This window comes from Dioscorea cayenensis, chromosome 10 (assembly GCF_009730915.1).
Source record: "Dioscorea cayenensis subsp. rotundata cultivar TDr96_F1 chromosome 10, TDr96_F1_v2_PseudoChromosome.rev07_lg8_w22 25.fasta, whole genome shotgun sequence".
Taxonomy (NCBI): Eukaryota; Viridiplantae; Streptophyta; class Magnoliopsida; order Dioscoreales; family Dioscoreaceae; genus Dioscorea; species Dioscorea cayenensis.
Window position 1 is genome coordinate 21,527,493 of NC_052480.1, and position 25,680 is coordinate 21,553,172.

Sequence of the window (25,680 nt, forward strand, 5' to 3'; positions counted from 1 at the left end):
CTTGTTTTTAAAAACAAATTATATTTTTTTCATGTTGTTATATCTATAGTGCTTAGTCATTTTACTAAAAACACATTTCTATTTTGTTTGGTTTTACAAATATAAGGACCAATACTGATGTTGAAAGCCAATCAATGCTTTACAATTCTTTGTTCAGAATAACATTCGAATAAAAGATTATAATAATTATTATTCTGTAATTATTATAAGTTTGTTAAATAAGTTTTCATATTTGGTATAAGCGTGCACGCGCACACAGATATATATGGCAAGTTTTTGTCAATTTGTAGTTGTTTGGAACAAAGATGGTCTATATATGAATGTATGTTTTCTTTGTTCATTCATTGTTTTTAATGCAAATTATCATATGCATGATTATATTTGCCTTATTTATTTCCTTTCCTGATCATTGAATAGAACAAGCATTCCCTTGGGTGTATACGAATTGTGTTTGTGAAATATTTGCAAGGATCTTGTATTGTGAAGCAAGAAGGCATGTTTGGTGGGTCAAGCAATTGAAATCAAATATTTCCGAGTGAGAAACTACTTGGAGGTAAAATGGATAATCTTGTATTGCTATTTTTATAAAATGACATCTAATTAAGTTTTGGGGTTGCAAACAAGATCAAAATGCATGCTCATTAGTCAATTCCATGGCTTGTCATCTGGAATAAATCATGTAGAATTGATTAGTGTAATGGGAAGTTTAATTAACATTTTCTAAACAAAGGAATCATGTAGACTGTCATCAAAGTTTTTTTTAACATTATTAGTAAACTATTTAACAATAAATCTTTCCTATTATAACATTACTTTAATAATAGTTTTCACTAATAAGTATTGGGATATAGAAATAAAATATATGTAAACACTAATATTATAAATCATTCTTTATTTTATTTTTTTTTAATTCTCACAAGTAATTCAAATCTACTGTTATTATTTCAGTGTTAATTCTTCAACCTATGGATAAAACGTGGATAAACCTTACATCAAGAGCAAGTGAAGAGTATATAAATGGGGTCACCAATTTCTTAGATTTTGCCTTTGCCAAATTATTTGAAGATGGTAAAATTTGGTGTCCTTGTGTTAAATGTGTGAACACATATAGGGTGTCCAGAATAGAAGCATTTGATCGCATTATTTGTGATGGCTTTCTTAAAGGATATGTTCGATGGATTTTTCATGGGGAAACCACGGAAGTAGCTACTTCTAATGTTATAAGTAATGAAAAAGAAATAGTGTTTGACAATGATATTCATGAGTTATTGCATGATATGATGACCGAAGAAGATATGAATGCTGATGTCCATAATATGCAATCAAAAGACAGTCACTGGGGCCAACATTATTCTCACATAATTCATAGTGACAATTTTTATAGCTTGCTTAAAGATGCTGAGGTGGAATTATATATGGGTTGCAAGAATTTCACAAAATTTTCTTTTGCTATCTATTTGCTCCACATTATATGTTTTAATGGGTGGACCAACAAATCCTTCAATGCATTACTAGAGCTGCTGAAACTTGTTCTACTAGAAGGTATTACATTGCCAAGGTCGTATTAAGAAATGACAAAGATGATTTCTGCGTTAGGTTTGGGTTATGAAAAAATTCATGCTTGTCCCAATGATTGCATACTATTTTGGAAGGAGAATGCAAATGAAGACAAATGCACAAAATGTGGAGCTTCAAGATGGAAAGAGAGCTTGAATGATGGAAAAAGTGATTCTGAAGATGCTTTCACAAAAAAGAAAAAGAAAGCTGCCAAAATATTACGATGGTTTCCTCTTATTCCAAGATTGCAAAGGTTATTTATGTCTTCAAAAACTGCTTCTCTAATGACTTGGCATGAACATGAACGTAGCAAAGATGGATGCCAAAGACATCCCGCAGATTCTCAAGCTTGGAAAGAATTAGATTCTCGATATCCTCAATTCTCCTCTGATCCTCGTAATGTTCGAGTTGGGATTAGCTTCGATGGTTTTCAATCCATTCAAAAACTATGACTATTGTTCACAGATGCTTGGCCTCATATCTTGATACCTTATAATTTACCTTTTATGGATGTGTATGAAAGCAAATCAAACTTTATTCTTTTCCTTGCTTTATTCCTGGTCCAAAAGGACCTGGAAACAATATAGATGTATACTTGCAACCGTTGATTGAAGAGTTGCAAGTGCTTTGGGAAGTTGGTATGGAGACTTTTGATGCAGCCACAAATCAAACTTTTCAGTTACGTGCAGCAGTTATTTGGACAATCAATGACTTTCCTGCATATGCTAATTTGTCTGGATGGAGTACTAAAGGAGAGTATGCATGTCCCTCTTGTGGATATGATACCAATTCTAAGTGGTTAAAACATAGTAGAAAACATTGTTACATGGGCCATCGTAGATGGTTGAAACCTAACCATAGGTTTCGTAATGATAAACTTTCTTTTGATGGGACACAAGAATTTAGAAATGCTCCATCACCATCATCCGGCATTGAAGTGTTGAGACAAGTGGAAGATATGAATGGTAGCAAAGATGGACCTTGGAAAAAGAAGAGCATCTTTTTCACATTGCCTTATTGGAAACATCTTCTATTGCGTCATAATCTTGATGTCATGCACATAGAAAAAAATGTATGTGATAACATCTTTGGCACATTGATTGGACAAGATGGGAAATCAAAGGACACTTATAAGTCCAGACTTGATCTTGTTGAAATGGGTATCAGGAGTGTTCTTCATCCCAAAACTCGTCCTGACACTAATATTCAATATTTACCACAAGCTTCCTATCAGATGAGTTTGGAAGAAAAAAATACTTTTTTGAAGATTCTCAAGGAAATGAGAACTCCAGATGAATATTCTTCTAATATCTCACGTTATGTGCAACTTAAACAACGGAAGCTCATAGGACTGAAAAGTTATGATTGCCATTTATTAATGCAAGAATTTCTTCCCATAGCAATATGATGTTCTTTACCTGAAAAGGTGTGCTCAGTTCTAATTGACTTGTCCAATTTTTTTAAAGACCTTTGCTCTAAGGTTCTTCAAGAAAGTGACTTTGATTTGCTTGAGTATCGAGCTGCTTCAACTTTATGTGAAATGGAGAAAATTTTTCCTCCATCTTTTTTTACCATAATGGTACATTTGGTTATTCATTTAGCAAATGAAGCAAGACTTGCTGGTCCAATCATATATCGGTGGATGTATCCTGTTGAGAGGTATATGTTGCATTCTAAATATTTATTTTAAATACCTAACTTTCAATTTTATATTTAGTACATATATTTATATTTGAATTTATATTTGACTAGGTTTCTTCTTACGCTTAAGACATATGTGCGTAATAGAGCTAGTCCAGAGGGTTCAATTGCAGAAGGCTATTTAGCTAATGAATGTTTAACTTTTGCTTCACGATATCTAGTGGGGACTGAAACTAGCTTCAATCAATCAATTAGAAATGAAGAAGATCGAAATGTTGCTATTGATGAAGAAGTATCCATTTTTGCAAATGTTGGAAGACCGTTGGGAAGGAAAAAAAATAAAGGCTTTAGTAGTAACAAGCGTAAGAGGGTCTCACGTATTACACTTGACAACCAAACTTTGGTGCAAGCACATCGTTATGTGTTGTTCAATTCTGATGTAGTTGCTCCATTTTTACGGTAAGATTAATTCATTATATAAATTTTTATGCGTGCTAAATTATATTAGTTGAAATTCATTTATTTAGTATGTTTAATTTTGTATTTAGGAAGCATGAGCAATTTATTAAGAGGCGCAATCGCTCCCCACGTCTTTCGCCTTATGAGATACAAAAGTTGCAAAGTGAAACATTTCATGATTGGTTTCATGATCATGTAATTATAACTTCATGTTTGGATTACTTATAATATTTTTAAGTTATAGCATTATTTTAATTAATTATGTATGATATTACATAGGTTACACAATTGGAGCAACAAGGAAATGCAAATATCACCGATGAACTTAGACTACTTGCTCGTGGTCCAATGGATACGGCAAGGAGATACACTGGATACATTGTTAATGGTTTTAGATTTCACACCAAAGCTCGTGAAAGATTGTTGAGAACTCAAAATAGTGGGGGTTGTTGTTACAGCTAAGATGATGAGTTATGCAAGTTCAAGGGATGCACGACCTATTGAAGGAGAAATTAACTATTATGGGGCTTTAACTGACATCATTCAACTAAACTACAGTGGTAGATTCAAGGTTGTTTTATTTAAATGTGATTGGATCGATCCAAATAGAGGTTTGAAGAAAGATAAATTTGGTTTTACTGTTGTGAATTTTTCACATCTTGCTCATAGTGGAACTAATTTGGTTGATGATCCTTTTGTTTTTGCATCACAAGCTAAGAAGGTCTTTTATGTTCAAGATGAAAAGAATAAAGATTGGCTTATTGTCAAGCATGCAAAACTTAGGGACATATATGATATAGGTGGTGGATCATCCTTTGATAGGGGTCAAGGGAGTGCAGAAGTACAAGTTGATGACTCACATGACACTACAAAATGGATTCGAAATGAAGTTGATGGAGTGGAGGTCACACAAGAGATGGAAACGGCACATGAAGAAGAACAAGCTCTTTATGAACATAATGAGGACCTTTTTTAGATCTATTTTATGATTTAATCTCGTGTTATAGATGTTGATTGTAGAACCAAGTTTGTTCATTTTATTTTGTTGATGTGACTATGTGGGTATGAAGTTTAATTTGTGTGTTTGAATTTAATTATATTTTGATTATATTGGTAATACATGTACTTAAAGAGCATATAAAGGTAAATTATTTATTTTCCTTTAACTAAGATTTATTGAGGCATTTTTTATGAGGAAATGAATTATCATGTTAATTTTTTTTATTTCAAATAAATGGGAAAGCGTAAACAGGTTGAATATCACTAAGGCAAAATCGCACTTTCGACTTCTCAACAACAATCCGAATCAAGCTCATTATCTGAACAACAATCTGTGTTTTTAGGAACTGAGCTTTTACCAAATGAACACTCGACAACAATTTGAACAACCATCAACTTCTTGTATAAATTCTAACGCATTAGTTAATGTATTTTCATTTTCTTATATTTAACTATGACTTAATTTTGTGTTATTCTTTTATGCAGGTAATGCTAAGCCAAAAAAAGTTCGAGGTCCTACACGTATGGCTGACATTTGGGATTTGAATAATGAAGAACGAGTTATTGTCAAGTTAAACGATCAATGTATACCAGTTGGAGAAGAAGCTACTAAATTAACTCGATTTATTGGTAGTATGATTTAAATGCCGAACTTTGAACCTATTACTTACACAACTTGACATGAGTTCCCAGATTCTACAAAAGAAGAAATATGAAAAGTAATTGAGGTATTAAATCTTATTATGTTGAAGATAATTTTTTTAATTGACTTCAATATATTAACATTCAACTAATACTTTTTTTCTTATTTTTTTCTTAAAATTTTAGACCAAATTCACATTTGAGTTGTTTCATTCACATGAGAATGATGAGCCTTTAAATGAAAATACAACTCAAATGGTTAAGAGTTTGATAGTGTCTGATATGAGTACTAAGTGGAGGCAATGGAAGAATTTTTTGAAGTCCAAATATTATGATGAACACAAGATAGTAGAGGAAATGGCTGCAAAGATTGATGATCCTCATGTAGACAAACAACAATTTTTGGTAATTACTACTTATTGGTTGACTGACAAAGCGAAGGTATATCTATATATTTTACATTATATTGTTTTGATAATCAAAATATAATGATATATTATGTTATACTCAATATATTAAAAACTTGTATAGGAACAAAGTGAGACAAATAGAACAAATCATTCAAAATCTGATGAACCCCATTGTGCAGGAACAAGATCATTCCCTACTATTATTCAAACTGTGGTACAAATTTACAATTTTTATTGAATTTTGATTAATGTTATGGATTTTGGGAAATTGAGTTTGTTTCATCTACTTAAATAAAGTAATTTTGTAGACTAAAGAATCTAATGCAATTCCACCATCACGTGCTGAAATGTATATACGCACTTATACCCGTAAAGATGGAAGTGTTGTGAATGAAAAGGCAACTTCTGTTTTGGTATTTATTTAACTTTATGATATTTTTTATTAATGGTTGTTTTTTCTAATAACTTGACACTTACACTACATTCAATGGTTTGTAGAATTATGGATGGCAAGGAAATAGAGGTTCTAGTATTTTTTTTTTTTTATTTTATGTTTTTGATTTATATTGTAGGAACTTATGAAGAAAGGATTAAGTGAAAATAATTCACAAGATCCTAAAAGGTGTTCATGGAAAAATGATGTGTATTCACAAGTTAAAGGACTAGAGAAAAGAGGGCCTATTTGTTGTATGGGAACAATTTCTACTTCATCAAGCAAATCTGGTCCTTCATGATCTCAAATCATATATCATAATGAAGTACAAGGTTTGAAGGCTGAGGTTTAAGGATTGAAGGAAGCTTTAACTACTGTGATTTCATTATTTCAAAAACAATTTCCTAATGAGAACGTGGAGGTCCTAAACGCTGTTACTCGCATAGTCAATGGAGAGGTATGTGATACTATGTATATTTAGTTATATATATAAATTAGAGTAGCAAATTTTTTGTTAGTCACACAATGATCTATATTAAAGAAGAAAAAGGGGGTGTTAAATACATTTATTTTTCCTTATTAGCATATATAAGTTTTTTTCATCTTTTGTTTTGATTGTTGTATATTAATTATTTTATTTTGGTTTGTTGTAGGATTTTGATGGTATTGTTGGTAATTTTTAATGGTCTTTGATATTTATCATTGTTTTTAAATACATTTATTTTCCCTTATTGTCATATATAAGTTTTCTTCATTTTTTGTTTTGATGGTTGCATATTTAATTATTTTATTTTGATTTTTTGTAGGATTTTGATGGTATTGTTAGCAATTTTTTAATGGTCTTTGATATTTATCATTGTTTTTAATCTTTACAAGTCTATTACTAGCTTGCAAGTCATTTTAGCTATTGTTGTGTAAGCAATTTTAACTTCTATTTTACATAATTTGTAGATTCCTGATGCTTCTAGTGCTCAACAAACGCCGCGTGGGAATAATCATTCTATGAATCAAGTCATCAAGCAAATCCAAATGCATCGAGTAAGCTTTTATTGTCTCCAAATAAAAATAAGGCATGACATGCTGTATATTATTTTACTTATAGTTTTTCTATATTATTTATCTTATTATTTTAAGTTTTTATATTAGTTTTTTATTGTTGCATACATCTTATTAATTGTAATTTTTTTTTTAAATTGCTTCTTGTAGGTGATGCCGTTTAGAAGATAACATTGGTTCTACGTGGGAAAATTCAATTCGCTTTATTTGGTTGTTAGACAATAAATGAAAGTAGTTTATCTTTGTGTTAGATTTGGAATTGAGGCAAGAACTCTTGGTTGTAAAGATTGAATGGTAGTTTATTTTTGGACATGTACCTTCTAAATATATGTTTGTGATGATGTAATGGTTTTTCTTTTTTATTTTTAGTGGAATGTTTTTGTGTTTTTTAGTGGCATTGATTGTTTTAATTTATGTAAATTAATTTAATTGTGTTTGAGTTATTAAACTATTCATAATATATTTCCAAGGGTAACAATAATAGCTTTATTGACAGATTAATTATTAAGATAAAAAGTTTTACCGACGGTATAGTCATTGCTAAAGCTAAACATGTCTTTTTGAATATACATCTATTGCAACGGATGTTGTAGTCATTGATAAATCAAATGACTTATTCCAACAAATGTTGCAACTGTTGTTATACGTCTATGCTTATGAGATATTTATTGACGGTAAAAAATGTTGGAATATACATTTTATCATTGGTATAAGGTAAATAAATATGAGATACTTTACCAATGGTGAGACTAATAGTTACAGTTATATTCCGTTGGTAAATCCCATAAACCTTTTCCAATAGAAGCTATAACTGTTTGTATAGATGTATGTGCACAAGACTTTTACTAATTATAAAAAAATTGTTGGAATAAGTGTTTTTATTGTTGGTATAGGGTAAGCAATCTGATGGTGCTATCTCAACAGTATGACCAATAGTTACAATCATATTCCATTGGTAAAACTAATAAATCTATTCCAACAAACGCTATATCCGTTGGTATAGGTCTATACCTACAAGGCTTTTACCGACGGTAAAATAAGTGTTGGAATAGGTATTTTTACTGTTGTGTAGGGTTTTGGGACCTTTACCAACGGATTTTTTTTACTTTTACCAATGTATTTTACACCGTCACTATATGGCAATTTATTTGTAGTTGTTTGTTATTCTATGTCTTGATTGTTGAATTGTGTTTATCATTTTGGGTTATTTTGTAGCATGCCTTTGTAAGTTAATTTATTTAGATCTATATATGCATGTTGTAACCTTGGACTTGTTGTGAACCTGCAACCTTGATGTGTTATAATTCTAATTATCTTTTTTCTCTTTTGTAAGCTGGTTCATGTAACCTTTTTGTTAGTCTTTATTTGGGTTTAAATGCTTGAAAGCAGGAGATTTTAGAAGTGTTCTTAAGATCTTAATAATTTCTTAATACCTGATTTTCTGAAAATTTCTAGACTTTAATTGCTTTATTATGTTTATTATTTTTTGTATCAGCATAACATCTGGACTTAGTTGATGCATACACTTGTGTAAGCATGTTTTGTTTAGTGGATTTGTCTAACTATATGTATTTTTGTAAACTTGAACCTGTAATCTTGCCCTCTTAATCTTATTTGTTTATATATATATATATATATATATATATATATATATATATATATATATAGTTGTAAGCAGGGTGTATATAATTAGATAAAAATGTATATTTATACTGTTGTAAGCATGCATGGCAACCTGTAAACGTGTTTGTCTTTAGTTTAGTTACGTTATATTCATGTGTTTTTATTTCAACATGCATGAGTTGTTTTAAAACTTTAGTTGGCCATGAGATTTGTGTGAACCTTGTTATTAAGCTGGCTTTGATCATGTTTAACTGTTGTGTAATTAGCATACTACCTCTGACTTTGAATAGATTGGTGTGTATTGTTTGATAGCTTTTTTATAAATTCATGCATAAGTGTTCTTTTGAGAATAAGTGTGTTGGACTGTATCTTTCTTGCGATAGTTTGTATCTCTGATAATTGTGTTAATTCCTGCAAGTTGTTTTGGTTGTTGTTAGATTAATCCATTATAACCTTGAGCTATGTTTAGTTGAGGGTTCTAGATTTAACCTCAGTTTTGCAATTTGCTAAGTATAGCTTATTTTGTTGGGTTAGATTTCTGTAGTGAGTCTTAGTTTGTGGGACTTGGTAAATCCAACCTTGTAGCTCCGAGTCAGGTAGGCTCTCGCACCCATAAAATTCGGTATTTCTGACATTTATTATTTATTTAATTATTTCATTATTTTGTTATTTGATTTATTTATTGATTTACTTGTTACTTATTGTAGTTATTTATTTACTTTATTTTCTGCATTATTTCTTTGGTATTTTCTCTGTATATATTCTAAAGTTCTACGGATTTAGTACATCTCAATTCCTGGCTTGCCCAGCTAGGAGGAGTAAGTCCTAGCCATGTGCACATGTTTTCTGTAGTAGCGCTACCCCCGACTGCGGTCGAAGATCCAGTTTCAACTATTGATATTCTATTCTGTTCTGTTCCGACTTCACAGTCGATGATCCAGCCTCGTGCTGTTGATTTTTGTTATTAGTCAGGGAGATGTACATGTCTGTTTTCTGCGTATTTTTTGTATTTCAGATTATTTCTATATTCTAAGCATTTTCTGTATTTTTGTATGAATTATTATATTTATTCTGCAATATCTGCATTATTTGTTATTTCTGCTATCCTACTGGGCCCTTGTGGCTCATACACTCTGTGATTTCTGTTCTCGCAAGAGAGATTAAGCTTAGGATCGGGGGTGAGTCTTGGAGTCGTATTTCTTGCTTTGGTAGTATCTTTGTAGTGAACTTCCTTGTGTGAGTAAGACTTGTATCCTGTCTATATATTTTGGTCTGTAAACTGCTTATGTGGTGCTGTATTCAGTAGGACTATTAAAGATCATACATGTATTAACTCTGTGTTGTTAATCTATTTGTAGTTTTGTGTTAATGTTCTTGTTTTGCTTGTTAGGGTTGACGCTGACCAGGTCAAATCTGAGGTCTTGCACCCAGTGGGGCCCAGTCCCATTGGATGTGGCCGGTCTATCAACGGGCCCAGCTATGGGGCTGGGGCATGACATAAGCTATGGAATATGTTAACAGCATTAATATCAACGTCATGAACGCCGATATAGCTTCTCTCATGTCCTCCCAATCAATCTCCACCGCAAACTTCATCATCAAAACTCGGACGAGCACCAGCAGCGGTCCCACAACCCTTGCCAGAATTAACTCCAGCAACAACATGAAAAAGAAAGACAACATGAAGTAACTAGCCACAATGATCGCCATCAACCTAGTCCGGCCACCTTCTCTGATCCCAGTGTACAACTCGATAAGCGCCGTCACCGGTGAAGTGCCACGTAGTGAGCTAGTGATGATGGCTCTAGCCTCAGACATGAACACGAAATACTGGCCTTCGAAGTGGCCGTTGTCGTCAACTAAGCAGGTGAAGCGAGACATGGAGTTGAGAGTTTCGGTGGTGTCAAGGATGTCGATGTAAAGAAAGGTGAGAAGAGCTTCCCAGAAGTAACCACAGGAGATGCCGGAGAAGCTGAGAGTGCCGGAGGTGGATTGGATCTTGTAAACGTCAATAACATTTTTGAAGTAGTTGAAGGAGTAGTTGCCGGATTGGGAAGGCAATGATGGAGGTGTGCGGAACCAAGAGACGGCCGTGATGAAGACGATGTTGTAAATCATGGCGTCGCCGCCCTTGATGTTTTTGATAAGACAGTAGGCAATGATGAGGAAGCCGACGACGGCGAGCCAGAAGGTGGGACTAAGCATCTTGTGAAGGCAGAGGATGGGGCTGGAGAAGGTGGTGCAGTTGAGGAAGGTGAGGACAGGGCGAGGGAGATATGTTACCATTAAAATGTTTGTGGGATTTATTTATGAGATTTTTAAAATAAAAAATTAAAAAAAATAACATGTGAAAATGTAAACATGTTAACCGTTCTCATGTAGAACATGGAAAATGGTAAACATCCCTTTTCTAATTTAATTAAGCAAAACAGTAATATAGTTACCGTTTTGCTTAATTGTGTAATTGTTTTAAATTTTTCTTATTTAAATAAATAAAAATATATACAATATTTAAAAAAACCTATTATTTCTACCATCATATTAAAATAATGGTAATTATTTTTTCTCACAATATTAATTGAGATGGGTAGTTTGTTTGAGTTATAAAAAATAAAAAATAAAATATAAAATAAAATAAAAATTAAGTAATAAAAAATCTTTTTCTGCATTATATTTTTTATATGGTATATAGAATAGCAATTGTATATAGTTAAAGAGTGCCATTCGTATGATATTACTCATGCAATATTTGTGATAAGGTCATTAGTTTTTTATATAAATTTTTAAAAATATTTGTTTGTTATATATAAGCAAATTTTATGTTGCAATCCATGACAAATTTATAACCATGCTTTTGGGAGGGATTAACAAAAATTATTGATACTATAAACTTTTGAAAATTTGAGGTATTAGAGAAAACCCAATTTAAGTTATTAATAATATTATTAATTTTTTTATAAAACTAATTATTAAATAATGAGTAACCACAGCTTCTCTCATATACAAAATTAGCTCAAAGAAAATCAATTACAATTATACCTCAGCTTCTCTCATATGCAAAGTTAGCTAAAAGAAAAACAAATCTAGTAAAAAACTTCTAAAATGAGTAACTTATTATGATAAAAGGATCTCAAGGGAGTTGGGTGGATGAAACTTAATTTCGATGGATCCTCACATCTTAACAGCAAGAGTGGAAGCATAGGAGGGGTGTTTCGCAATAGTGAAGGTCATTTTGTTCTGGGATATTATGCGTGTGTTAGACTAGCTACAAACTCTGTAGCAAAGTTAATGGCCTCAATGACAGGCCTTAATATTGGTTGTGTATGAGATGGAAGGCGATGCGGAAGGGGTTATAGATCATGTTTTACACAAGATGCTAGACATACAATGGAAATAGATAACCTCATCAACATATTTACAGAGTTCCAAGCGAGTCACGCTTATCGTCATGTCAACAAAGTAGCTGACAGACTAGCGAGGATGGCTTATAGAGAGAGCATTTCTGCAAATTGGAAAGACATGCCACCGAAGGAGATTTTGAATCTCCTTGCTAAAGATTATGAGGAAAGCATCGAATAGCCTTGTCTCTTTAAAAGTTGCAAAATTGGATGTTTTTGTGATTTTTTTCATTTTCTGCATTACACTTCTAAAGATGAACAATGCTAAACTTCTTGACTACTTGGATGTGTGAAAGCATACTTCTTGATTATTCTTTTGGAAGTTGCAAAATTGGATGTATTTTAAAGCATGAAGAAAAATAATGACAGGAAGAAGAAGAATAAATAAGTAAGAAATAAATAAATAAATAAATAAATAAATAATAATAATAATAATAATAATAATAATAATAATAATAATAATAATATAATAATAATTAGATGATGAAGAAGAAGAAGTACCAAAGCTCAACCCACAGACATTTTCACCAAATTACTAGCATCCCCTTTCTTCACCTATCTCTTGTCCAAGTTGGCCTTAGTTGATGTTCACCTAGCTCCAAAATCTTCTTCTCCATCTCCTCCTTCCCTTTTATCTTCATCAATTACCTCAAGAATGTGTGATCCCTTGCCGGATATAGTTGGTTTAATATTTGCTCCATCTTCATTATCTACATGAAAACACACACACACACAAGCATAGAGTTAGTTAACATTTAAATTTTAAATAACAATAATTTAATATTTCAACTAATTGAAAAATGTAAAAAATAATTTGTAAGTGAAATTACTAATGTTATAACCATGCAACCAATTACAAGTGCAAATGAGAGCCTGTGTTTTTTCATGAAGAGTATAACTTCTATACTTGTTGAGCACACGAGCACCAATTGAAAAACTTGATTTAGATACAACAGTTGTTATTGGAATAGCCAAAACATCACATGCCATTAATACAAGGATTTGGAACATATGCTTATGATTCTTCCAATACTCCAAAGCATCCAAATTTTCATAATATGCAAATTCGAGCTTTGGCTCTTCCAAATAAAGATCCAATTGAGATTTCCGTCATTTGTAATTGATTGGCTCTCAAATGATTTAATCTCCTACAATTAATAATTAAGATATGTTATCATTAAAAAATATAAATAAATTTGAGAAATAGAATTTACAAAAATAAAGAAAGAAAGTGTTCCAATACTTACACCAAAGATTCTTTTGACCTTACTTTTAATTCCTCCACCACTTTGTGTAGATGTAGGTGCAATAATAGAAGAAGAAGATTGTGATTATGAAGGACTTGACTTATTAGCCTTAGAATAATTCTCAAAAAACTTGTATAGCTTTGTTCTCACGAGTGACACCTTCTATTGACATGTAGTAGGATCACTCTTAACATTCTCATAAAAATACTACAACATTGACAATTTAATTCATAGGTCAAGAATAGCCCCAAATACAAGCACCATACTATATTGTTTCCAATACTTACCATACTTTTCTTTCATACTCCTACACATATCACTTATCACCACATCTTCACCTAACAAGTTTTTTTTAATAAAACCTCAATCTTCCAAACTTGCATAAAATACAAGTTTGATGTAGGATAAGAAGAACCGGAGATCAAGTTGGTAGTATCATAAAATGGATCCAAAAACTTATATATTTTCTCTCCTCTTTTCCATTCTTCACTTGAAGGACAATATTTATAATTTTTATCAGTTAATTGGGGAGAAGAAAAAGCTCTTTTATATTTAATGACACTATCCAATATCATATATGTCGAATTCCAACTAGTAGATGCATCCAATCGCAAGCCAATATTAGTGTCAATGTTACCAATTGCTCTCACACATTCTTCAAATTTTTTCCATTCTACTCTCTGAACCTTGCACATATTTGACGGATTCTCTAATTTATTGCAAAGCATCATTAGCAACTTTCAAACCTTCTTGTACAAGGAGATTCAATATATGAGCTTAACAATGAATATGAAAAAATTCACCTTCACACAACAAACTATCATGCAAAGAAAGCTACTACTCTTTCAAAATATCTTGCATATTATCATTGTTGGATGCATTATCCAATGTCAAAGAAAATATTTTTTTTCTCAATTCCCCATTCCTTCAAATATTCAAATAGTTTTGTAACTAATTCAACTCTAGAGTGAGGAGGCGGCATTTAAGCAAAGTTAAGAATTTTGCTATTCAATTGATAATTTTCATAAACAAAATGTCCTATCAAGCAAATGTAGCCCTCACTAGTGCATGCAGTTTACACATCAGAAGTTGAGCAAATTCTATTTTGAATATTACCCAAAACATGCTTAAGTTTCTCTTTCTCCAATATATATTCTCTAGTAATGTCATGAACAACAGTTTTTCTAGAAATGCAAGCACCAACATATTTACATATTTCATCCAAGCTTTAATGCTATTCAACAAATGAAAATGACAAATCATCTTTTATAATTGCAGCAGCTAATAAGTTACGTGCAATCTTTTATTCTATTTTCTTAGACCTTATCAACCTTTCATGATCAAGGAACTTTGTCCTATATCATTGAATTTTAACATTTTGCATGCAATTATCCCTATGCCACATTAATGTAGAAGTCAATACTTTTTACCCCCCCACATTTATGTTCTTTCTTGCATCCCTTACATTCTGCTATTTGTATGCCATCTTGACCTATCCCTTTCTTTATAAAGAAATTCAAATATCAGAAAATTCTTATGGCTTTTTAGTTGGCTCCTCAACAAATTTAGTATTTTCCAATTATTTGTCATCTAAGCTAATACTTGGATTCACAAAAGTAGATTACATGATTTTCCTTTATTCTGCAAATATATATATATGAAAAACATAGGGAAAAGCATACATGATACATAATACATGATACATGGTACATTTTAATAAAAAACATTTCTCAACCCAAGTGTCATGCAAGTAATTTTTAATTGATCATAAACCAATTCTCATATAAAAAAATCCATTAAATAAATTAATAAATCTAATAGAAAAGATACCTTATAAAATATGAAAACTAAGATAAATTACAACATAAAGCAATCAAAGAAGTGCCAATGTTTGACATCTATAATGGGTGAGTGACCAACATCCTCTTGTCTTAACCACTCCAATTAATTGCCTAAACTAAAAAAAGTGAGAAAACATATTCACATAATTAAGCAAAGAAAACATTAGGAAGGCATAAATTGAAAACCTTAACAACAATCTTGAAACAAATCGATAGAATGGGAAATAAATTGAGAATCAAATTAAAATATAAAAGAACAATTATCATACCATTACTAATAGATTGAAGGCCTTGATGGTGAGAGTAAAAAGCTTTAATCCGAGAAAAAAGAGAAATCCAAACGATTGGATTTTCTGGGAATTCAAATCAAAGGAGATCATTAAAGTGACAAGAGAAATGGAGGGATGGGATTGTGTTGAGATTCATCTTATAAATGATGATCCTTAATCAATGATCTCCATTAGTAATTAATCTTGTCCTTTTGGATGTGATAATTGATTGGCGTCTGGTGATGCACTGTAGCTATGTGATGCTTTTTTAAGCATTGTATATTTGTATTAATTATTTGCTTTCTTGTGAATATGTTATTAATTTAATATTTTTTCAGATTTTTTTTATGTTTTTTTTATAAATTAAGGGTAGGCCAGCCCGCTTTGCTAAAACCCGTGACCCAAATGGGTTGGTCAATTTATGCCCACTTACAAAATGGGTGAAGACCAACCCAACCCACCTATTTTTGTTGGTAGGGAGGGCTGCCCTAACGGGCTAAACCTGAATTGACAGCTGCTCTAAGGAGATAGCATACTTCTAGCAACATAATTTTTATTTTAAAGAAAGAAAACACAGAAACAGGTACTCATATTGGTAACATAACAAACTTTGACAAGAAAATATATACCAAATTTGATGTAGTAAATGGGAAAATAGCACAACCCATGGAAGTAAAGAAAATAAAATCTAATGATGACAATACAAAAAAATTAGGAAAACATGAAAAGGGAGGAGAAAATAAACACTAGAAACCATAATGTGTAGCCTAAAAAAATCAAGGGTATTATAAAGGGTATAACAACCCAGACAAGAACTTCACAATGAATTGACTAGATCACCACTCAATTGTTTGGAAACAAATGGAGAATAACAACTAATTTCGTGAGACGTAGGCCTGAACCCAACAAGAAATAAATGTCAAAATAGCTCATATAGCGAACTGTGAATATGAAATCAAGCATATTGACATCAAAGAATAAAAGCAGGAGAAATTAGAAGGAGTTAACAAGTAGTGACAAAAACCTAAATATACTAGATAAAACCAAAGAAAATGGAGAGAAAGCTTGACATCAAATAAATCTACAGGGAAAAGAAAAATAAGAAAGGCTTATCATACTAGATCGATAAAATAATAAAAATAGCACAAGGAAAGCTGGAGGACAACTAAGATCTAACAATATAAACACTCAAAATACAACAACCAGATCAAGACTAAATTCATCAAAAGAGATACAAGACACCAACCAAGATATGAAACCAAGACCTAAAAAATAATTAATAATAAAGTCAAAATAGTAGCCGTAATCTATATTGAACATGCTAGCAAGAAGATCGGCATCAAAATAGGAGGAGAAAACTGCATATCTAACTAGATTTGGAGGAATCACTAGCTATCAGAGAAGCAAAATGTGATTAGCAGCAGAGAAGGGTTAGTGGTGTTCAACCAATTAGATAGTGAAGCTAGTTGGTGATGGAGACGAGAGGGATCATGGAAAACGTGGTTTTTCACTAGATAATAGAGCTCATTAGTATAGAAGGAAAAAGCCTCAAAATCTAGGGAAGATAATGAAAATGGGAAGTGGGTGACTATAACTTGGCATGTGAAATCATTGACATGACACTTCAACTAGCAAAGAAAAAAAAAGCTACAGTGGACTTCAGCTTTTTACATGGAAGTTGAAAGCAAGCATGTTCATTTGGGCTGAAGTGTCTGGGAAGTGGGGGAAGTGAAATGACTTCCCCCACTTTATGTGTTTGTTTATCCTGAAGTGGGGGAAGTGTTACTTCCCCCATTTTCACCAGGAAGTAAAAATATAACTAGTCCCACTTCAGTGAATTTTACACTGAAGTGGATGAAGTGGTCTCCATATAAAAAGATGACTTCCACCACTTTCCTTATCCATATGGAAGTCACAGGTATCTCATTTCTAGATCTGGTGAACCGACACCTCCTGAGACGCCATCCTCCCTCATCTTGATCAGCCGGTGATGCCGCTTCTGTTCTTGTCCCTCTTCTCTCATCGCCAGTGCTACGACTTCTCTTCTCACCATTAGAGGATCATTGTCATCGATTAGGCGGTGAGTTTTTTGTTGTTTTCATTCTTGATTTGGGAATATGTTCTGGTGTTCTGGTGTTCTGGTGTTCTGGTGATGATGCTGCTGCTACTGATGATGATGATGATGATGATGATGATGATGATGATGATGATGATGATGATTTTATTTGAATTCTAGGTTCGAATTTCAGTGGGATCTTGGTTGTGGAATGAAGTCTGAAGACTTTGTTGTAATTTCTGGTAATTTTTCTCATCCTATTGTTACTATACTCTTTAAGAATTTTTTAGGTTGTTATCCTCAAAATAATTTCATTAAAGTTTGAATTATCATGCAAGAGGTTGAAATTTATGTGAAAGTTTTAAGAGATTGTTTGATGGTAATTGCTTGCTTGCCCATATTGAAGATTGATTAGAAAAGATTATTTAAGAGAACTACATTAGTGATACACAAGTTGGGAGCTTCCAGTGTGGACATTTGTGTGATGTTTAGGATTATAATGTGATCTCTGTTAGATTATTATTATTGTTCTTTTTTCCAGTGAAATGGTGCAGACTTTGAGTTAGTTAATGTATGCTTCTCTTGTAAGAGAATGAGAAACTTGTGATGTATGCAGTAAAATGCTTGCTAGTGAATGAATATGATGTTTTGAGGAGGGGTTATATGTAATATATGTTGTTTTTGTTGTTTCAATAATGATAATCTTTTCTTAGAATTAAGGTGAAGTAGTGTGCCATATGTGCAAATACATGTTATTTGTGGGGGCATATTTGTATTTGCAGTAATATATATACATACATGGTCCAAAACATGATCAGCTGAGAAGAAACCATAATATATATTTAAAAAAATAAAAAAAAACCTGATTAGTTAATCTAAAGAATAAATAGGAAACGAACTTATTTTATTCATCTATTTCTTTTTTTGTCACACTAAGAAGCAATCTCCAGCAAACACAACAATGCCATCTAGTTCTACAACAAACAACATTTATAACATAACTAGGTTTTCAGAAGAACATAAACAAGAATAGAAAAGGCACAATGTCTAACACCATTGGTTAAGTTCTATGTTACATTAAACAACATTCATCTAGTTCTCTCTCTCTCTCTCTCTCTCTATATATATATATATATATATACACACGCACACAGTGCATACACTATACTCATGCCTTTCAATGTGTGGATTGAGTAGATAGTAGTGGTAGTAGTTAGTGTCATCTGTTTCTTTTTTTTTTTATTCTTTCTGAGTTTAATGGTAAATAGAGATATAGCTTCCTATTGGTATTAATATATACATCTTCATTGTGAATCATGTGCTAAATTTTCACAACTAATTTGGCTTTTTTTTTTAAGAGTATTTCACGTGAAATGCTTTGTAATATTGATGATAGACATGATGGTGTTATAGGAATCCAATATTATTTTAATCAAGAACCTGCATTTAAGTTATAATAATATGTTTTCATAAACCCTTTTTCCACTCTCGCATAGGAATACAATGGCTAATGATAGTTCCGATGAACTCATTTTCATCGACACACCAGTGTTTGCAACTATAGCTGTTATTTTAGTCATGATGCTAACCGTGCAAGGCAACAAGCACTTCCTCGAGAGCCGTACTTGGTTAGAAATTCTCAAAGGAATGCACACATGGCTCGTATACTAGATGGAGGGGTCCATAACTATGTTGAATATTTACGAATGACCAAAGACACTTTCCTTAGACTATGCGCCATGTTACAGGAATGTGGTCATTTGACGGATACGATTCACGTTGGAGTGGAGGAACAAGTAGTTGTTTTTCTCCACATAGTTGGCCATCATACAAAACATCTGGCAATGAAAATTGACTTTGTTAGATCTGGTGCAACAATGAGCCGATATTTTAATGATGTTCTCTGAGCTATTTATTCTATTAGAAGTATGTTTGTCAAACAACTAGATGCATCAATACATCCCGATGTAGAACTCAACCCAAACTACTATCCTTTTTTCAAGGTATCACATATTCTTTTCTATTTCCATAGCTTGTTAAAATTATGGCATAGTTTGAAAACATCTAATAAAATTTATAATTTTAGGATTGTATTGGTTTTACTAATGGAACTCATATTGATGCAAGAGTTAGTGCAAATCTAGTTGGTAAATTCCAATGACCCAAGGGAATCACACAAAATGTACTTGCCGCATGCAATTTTGACTTAAAATTTACATATATTATCGTCGGTTGGGAAGGTTTAGCAAATGACTATCTAGTCCTTAAAGATGCATTGTCAAACCCACCGCCTTATGGTTTGCATATTATTATAGGAAATATGTTGTTATAGGAAAATATGTTGAGAGTTTTGTCTACTTTTTATTATAGGAAAATACTATCTTGTCGATGCTGGGTACTCAACAACATATGGATTGATAAGTCCTTATAGGAAAATTAGATATCATCTAAAAGAGCACGTGGGTCGTATACCACAAAATGCGAAGGAGTTATTTAATCTTCACCATTCCCAACTTAGGTTCAGAATCGAAAGAGCATTTGGGATTCTAAAGAATCGGTTTAGGATCTTGGACACAAAATCATTCTACCCTTTTACAACGCAAGTGGATATTGTCCTTGTTTGTTGTGTGTTGCACAATTTTATAAAATAAGTAGACCCTAGTGAAATATTGCTACATGTAGATGTTCCAATTGTGGGGGAAGTGCCTACACACGAAAGACCTATACATATGGTGAATGACGAGAGGCACAAGTGCAATGACCGGAACTTCGTTAGAAAATTGCGGGTGACATGTGGCTTGACTATGTTAGTTGGAGACGCACTTTAGAATAATATTTTGTTTGTGTTTTTGGGTGATGTTTTGTTTTGACATTGAGGTTTTGGGTTTAAATGGATGTAGTTTTAAATTATGGCTATAAAAGAAAAACTATGTTTGTAATGCCATTTACTTGATTGTGTTATGCATTTTTTTTGTGCTTTCGATGGCATGTATGCTTGAATGATTGATTTATGGAAAATATGTACATTGACTTCATTGTTTCTTCTAAACATATAATGTGTTGAATTTTGTTCATTTGATGGATATAAATAAAAATATGATTATTACATTTTCATACTCCTATTAAGTGTTAATGCTATCACTTTTTGAAATGAAATAACACATGTTTAGATTATTATTTTGTATTTTTATCTTGGTATTATATAAGATGTCAACTTCACGTAACATTGTTGATGGGGAACCAAGTGAAAAGCAAAAAGGAACACCAAATAAAAGATGGACAAAAGAAATGGCAATGTGTTAATACCATTGCTTGCAGACATGGCAAAGAGTGGTTTGAAGGTGGATAAGTCATTCAAATGTCAAGCATTTATTGAAGCTGCAAATGTTGTCAATAATAGATCCCCCAATGCTTGCATGGACGCAAATAATATGGAGAACCACATGCGCACCTTGAAGCAAAAATACCAAGACATAAAAAAAATTTAATGAATCTTAGTGGTGTTGGGTGGAATGACTTGGAAAAAATGCTAGTGCTTAAGGATGAGACGTACCGTACATATGTGGAGGTACTTGAATGAATTAATTTATTTCAATTTTTTTTGTAATTCATACATATAACAAATTTTTGATGACTTTGATTTAATTTAATTTTTTTTCAAAGGGACATCCAAAAGCCAAAGAGTACTTGAACAAGCCCATACCTTTATTTGAGGAGTTACATTTGGTTGCTGGAGATGACCATACCACTGGTGATTACGCACGATCAATCTATGACCAATTTGGTGGTACAATCCATGAAGATGACCATGATACAATCCCTGATAATGTTCTTGCACCTAATGAGCTAATGGACTATGAAGCTTTTGAGGCAAATAGTTGAAGACATGAAGTATTAAGGTCAAATGCAAGTAAGACAACCGCTAGGTCTAGTGGCACAACAAGGACCATGGGTGAAAATGTTGGGATGGAGATTGTTGGAGATAAATTGGGTCAATTGGTAACATCAATTGACCCAACAAAAAAGAAAACATGGAAGGAAAAACTATCAGATGCTCTATGGGACATGGAAGGTTACGACGATAAGGACATGGGAATCGTATTTGACAGATTAATGACTAACAATGCACAAGCTGAATTGTTCTACTTAAGGAAGCCATCTCTCAGAAAAATATGGTTGGATGAATATATTGAATCTATAAAGAATTCTAGCCGTTGATGTTAGCATCAAAGGTAAGGATTGCATATGCAATATTTAATACAAACTGAATACAGAGTTGGATTTAATATGATTGCTTGTTTTGCAGGATGCAAACCTTGGATGGTGTTTCTTGTGATCCAAAACTTGGAACATATAAATGGTGTTTATTGTTTCCTTGGATGATTTTGTAATGTGTTTCTTATAACTGTTGTTTGTCATGAAAACCTTGGAACATTGTATGGTGTTTCTTATATTTGTGATGCAAACATTGGTGTTTCTTGTTTTCATGGATGATTTTGTGATGCAAACCTTGAAACATTGTATTGGTGCTTGTGATGAACACCTTGTAATGCAAACCTTGGAATGGTGTTTCTCTATCTAATTTTCTTATGAAACTTGAAACATTGTATTAGTGCTTGTAATGAACACCTTGTACTGGTTTAATGAATTCATACTGAAAACGTTGTATTCTATTGATTTTATAATGCAAACCTTGTGTTGATGTTTCTATATTTGCACTTGTGGATTTATATGTATGAGATTATTGAATGAATGAATTCTTTTAGCCATGCTTAATTTGAGATCATTTTAAAAGCATAAAAATAAAACTTCATTACATTCTCATATTTTTTTTAATTTGTAAAAAATTGTTTTATATCTATTTTCTTGAATTATGTATATAATAATATTGAGCAAAATAATAACAACAATATTAGTTTATTGTTATTATTATCGTTACACTTTACATATCATTATAAAGTATTTAAAATTATATTAATTAAAATATTAGTTGATTGTTACAAATATATATCATTATAATTTACTCCCCTTACTTCCTTCACTTTCGTAGAAAGAAACATGTTATGAAAGTCAATCCTGAAGTGATCCCACTTTCTTACAATGAACATAGGAAGTGAAAAACTGGGCACTTCAGGAAAGTGTCATTTCAGCCCAAGTGAACACATGAATAACTAGAAGTGACACCACTTCATCCACTTCATAGAAGTGCCACTTCCTCCACTTCCTGACTTCCATTGAGTTCAGCCCAAGTGAAACAAGTTTGGAGGTCTCAAATCATCCACTTCAAATCTGACTTCAATGAAATGGTGGGAAAAATCTCCACTTCAACCACTTCAACCTAATCGACCCAAAATCAAGTGAAACAAACACACTCTTATCATGTATTTTTCAAAGTTAGGACCATAATTCCAATTTTAGCTTCTACGGGGTAGTGCTAGTGTTTTGATTTTATTTAATCACAAATTAATTACAAAATTATATTTAAAGTTCAAATTTGTAAGAAAGTTTTTAGTTTTTTTTTTTACATGCTAGTATGTATGCGTGTGTATATATATCTATTTGTGTTTGTATACATACAAGTACATATATATATATACTTGTATAGATATTTGGGTAGGATGTTTCAGCTGCATGCCTTCAGTGGATCCATGGAAAGTCATTTCCTTCAGAACTTAACACTACCATCCTTGTTTTGATTCCGAAAGATAGCTCCCCCACAACACCTGCTGAATTTTGACCTATTGCTCTCTGTAATGTGATGTACAAAAACTTAAGCAAAATGCTGGCCAAAAGGTTAAGGACAATAATCCATTGTATTATTTCGGAAAACCAAAGTCCATACATTCTAGGGTGCTCCATTCATGATAATGTTATTTTGGCTGCTGAAATGATGCATTTTCTGAAGAGAAAGACAGAAGGGAAGATTGGAGTAGTAGCGATGAAACTAGACATCAGCAAAGCTTATGACAAGCTAGAGTGGCCTTTCCTAAGGGCTATGCTCGAAGCATTGGATATTCCATTAGAGTGGATACAGCTAGTGATGCTCTGTGTCACCACAATCAAATTTAGAGTTTCCCTTGGAGATAATCTTTGAGAGGAATTTGATCCCGACCGGGGCATTCGTCAAGGAGATCCTTTATCTCCATTTTTATTTATTATCTATGCTAAGGGATTCACCAATTTACTGCAAAGATATGAGGAATCAGGGCTATTACATGGTTGTAAAATGGGCAAAGGTACACTTCTGATTTCTAACTTGTTCTTTGCTTATGAAAGTTTGCTTTTCTTCAAAGCTACGGTCCTTGAGGCTGAATCCATGCGTGAGCTTCTGAAGACATCCAAAATCGCGTCAGGATTAGAGATTAATTATGGGAAGTCAGCCTTACTCTTCATCACAAACACTCCTATGATTGATAGAGGGAGAGTTTGCAACATTCTACAGTTCCATGAAGCTTCTCACCTTGGCAAGTATTTGGGTGTACCGATATGTATCAGGCGGAAGAAATTGATGGCTTTTAGCTTTATCCATGATAGAGTATGGCATAAATTGCAGAATTGGAACACAAAATACCTGTCGAGAGCTGGCAAATCAGTCCTCATTAAGGCAGTTTCAAAATCTATTCCTAATCATTATATGAGTGTGTACCTTCTACTAGTGGAGATGTGTCATGAGCTGGAGAAAATGATGAATTCTTTTTGGTGGGGTCGTAACAAGAATCAAAGGAAAAGGATAAATTAGATGAATTGGTCAAGGTTATGCCATGGAAAATCATATGGAGGTTTGGGATTTAGGCAAGTTCATGAATTTAACCTGGCTTTATTGGGTTAGCAGGCTTGGCGTTTAATTTCAAGACCTTCATCCATAGTGGGGAGAGTTCTAAAAGCCAGATACTTTCCTAATTCTTCATTCCTAGAGGCCCAACTAGGTAATAACCCGAGCTACACCTAGCGAAGCTTGATTTTAGCCCAGGAATTGGTTAGGAAGGGAATGAGATGGCGTGTGGGCAATGGGAGATCTATCCCGATGTGGACAGTAGCATGGCTTCCAAATCCACTTTGCCCATCCATCACTACATCTATACTCCTAGGGGCTAAAAATTGCAAGGTTGCTAATCTAATAGATGAGAATGGTTATTGTTGGGATCTAGAAAAACTAAACCAATTTAATTAAAGGGATAGGGACTTGATCCTTCATATATCTTTAAGCATCAAGGAAGTAGAAGATTCTATATACTGGTGGCCAAATAAGATAGGTCTTTACAAAGTCAAAGAGGCTTATCAACTGTTAACCTCAGTGGAGTCCCGTGACATGAACACTCATGAAGATAACTTTTGGTTGAAACTGTGGAAGTTGCAAGGCCCTCCAAAAGTTCTAGATTTGATGTGGAGAGCAACATCTCGATGCTTGCCTACAAAGGCACGATTATTAGAGAAGAGTATTCAGATTGACACAGGGTGTATTGTTTGTCAAGAGGGAATAGAATCTGATGTTCATATACTTTTTTATTGTCACTTTGCAAAAGAATGTTGGCACCTATCAGGCTTGTCGTTGCAGGTACCATCATCCTCCTTTGTGCATGGTTGTGTCTCATGTTTATTCCATCTCTTGAAAGATGATCAATGTGCTCTATTTTCTATAGTATGTTGGGCTATCTGGAAGCATCGAAATGAAGTTTTATGGAATGGGGTTTACATGTATGCCAGAAGAACAGTCTGTCTGGCAACTTCTCTTCTCACCAGTTGGTAGGAAGCACAAAACAGAAGTGGAAATGGGCAAATGAGGACACCAAGGGGGGTTGTTGATGCATGGTCTCCTCTGCCATCAGGTTGGCTAAAAATGAATACCGACACTGCAGTATGCAACACTGGAAACAAATCAGGATTAGTATGGATTTTGAGACGGGCTGATCATTCTGTCATGGCAGCAAGTGCGAACCCTATGCCCAGGAGGATGGATGTGCCGATGGCTGAGGCGCTAACGATCTGTGAGGCCCTTTCTTGGATCAAAAACTCCAGTCTTGACAATGTCATACTTGAATCTGATGCTGA

At 33.0% G+C, this 25,680-nt stretch overlaps 4 protein-coding genes and 1 long non-coding RNA gene across 5 annotated transcripts; 4 read left to right on the plus strand and 1 right to left on the minus strand.

Annotated features, from left to right (window-relative positions):
• The first annotated feature begins 2,119 nt into the window (after positions 1–2,119).
• Positions 2,120–4,736, plus strand: LOC120270791. The gene is made up of 5 exons (XM_039277856.1): positions 2,120–3,216; positions 3,310–3,657; positions 3,747–3,852; positions 3,937–4,268; positions 4,371–4,736. Exons 1-4 carry the CDS (start codon positions 3,098–3,100, stop codon positions 4,117–4,119), a joined length of 756 nt encoding a protein of 251 aa, XP_039133790.1. The 5' UTR covers positions 2,120–3,097; the 3' UTR covers positions 4,120–4,268; positions 4,371–4,736.
• A 919-nt stretch (positions 4,737–5,655) lies between these two features.
• Positions 5,656–6,442, plus strand: LOC120270362. Its single transcript, XM_039277360.1, has 4 exons — positions 5,656–5,739; positions 5,830–5,922; positions 6,017–6,121; positions 6,281–6,442. Exons 1-4 carry the CDS (start codon positions 5,656–5,658, stop codon positions 6,440–6,442), a joined length of 444 nt encoding a protein of 147 aa, XP_039133294.1.
• A 3,842-nt stretch (positions 6,443–10,284) lies between these two features.
• LOC120270363 (adenine/guanine permease AZG1-like) lies at positions 10,285–11,106 on the minus strand. Its single transcript, XM_039277361.1, has one exon. It carries the CDS (start codon positions 11,104–11,106, stop codon positions 10,285–10,287), a length of 822 nt encoding a protein of 273 aa, XP_039133295.1.
• A 6,397-nt stretch (positions 11,107–17,503) lies between these two features.
• LOC120270977 lies at positions 17,504–21,500 on the plus strand. Its single transcript, XR_005539730.1, has 4 exons — positions 17,504–17,655; positions 17,812–17,873; positions 20,839–21,199; positions 21,295–21,500. It is a non-coding gene; the product is annotated as an uncharacterized LOC120270977 (long non-coding RNA).
• Positions 21,501–23,857: 2,357 nt separating this feature from the next.
• On the plus strand, positions 23,858–25,412 carry LOC120270365. The gene is made up of 3 exons (XM_039277362.1): positions 23,858–24,330; positions 24,838–25,186; positions 25,272–25,412. Exons 1-3 carry the CDS (start codon positions 23,858–23,860, stop codon positions 25,410–25,412), a joined length of 963 nt encoding a protein of 320 aa, XP_039133296.1.
• Positions 25,413–25,680: the final 268 nt, after the last annotated feature.

What these genes read in the sequence shown, in the direction of transcription:
- LOC120270791 (XM_039277856.1), top strand. Translation starts at nt 3,098, where the DNA reads ATGGAGAAAATTTTTCCTCCATCTTTTTTTACCATAATGGTACATTTG. An exon ending in TGGATGTATCCTGTTGAGAG is followed by an intron (nt 3,217 to 3,309) that starts GTATATGTTGCA and finishes ATATTTGACTAG; the next exon opens with GTTTCTTCTTACGCTTAAGA. An exon ending in GTAGTTGCTCCATTTTTACG is followed by an intron (nt 3,658 to 3,746) that starts GTAAGATTAATT and finishes TTTTGTATTTAG; the next exon opens with GAAGCATGAGCAATTTATTA.
- LOC120270362 (XM_039277360.1), top strand. Translation starts at nt 5,656, where the DNA reads ATGGCTGCAAAGATTGATGATCCTCATGTAGACAAACAACAATTTTTG. An exon ending in GGTTGACTGACAAAGCGAAG is followed by an intron (nt 5,740 to 5,829) that starts GTATATCTATAT and finishes AAACTTGTATAG; the next exon opens with GAACAAAGTGAGACAAATAG. An exon ending in CTACTATTATTCAAACTGTG is followed by an intron (nt 5,923 to 6,016) that starts GTACAAATTTAC and finishes GTAATTTTGTAG; the next exon opens with ACTAAAGAATCTAATGCAAT.
- LOC120270363 (XM_039277361.1), bottom strand. Translation starts at nt 11,106, where the DNA reads ATGGTAACATATCTCCCTCGCCCTGTCCTCACCTTCCTCAACTGCACC.
- LOC120270365 (XM_039277362.1), top strand. Translation starts at nt 23,858, where the DNA reads ATGGGCAAAGGTACACTTCTGATTTCTAACTTGTTCTTTGCTTATGAA. An exon ending in AAAATGATGAATTCTTTTTG is followed by an intron (nt 24,331 to 24,837) that starts GTGGGGTCGTAA and finishes TATATCTTTAAG; the next exon opens with CATCAAGGAAGTAGAAGATT. An exon ending in TATCAGGCTTGTCGTTGCAG is followed by an intron (nt 25,187 to 25,271) that starts GTACCATCATCC and finishes TATTTTCTATAG; the next exon opens with TATGTTGGGCTATCTGGAAG.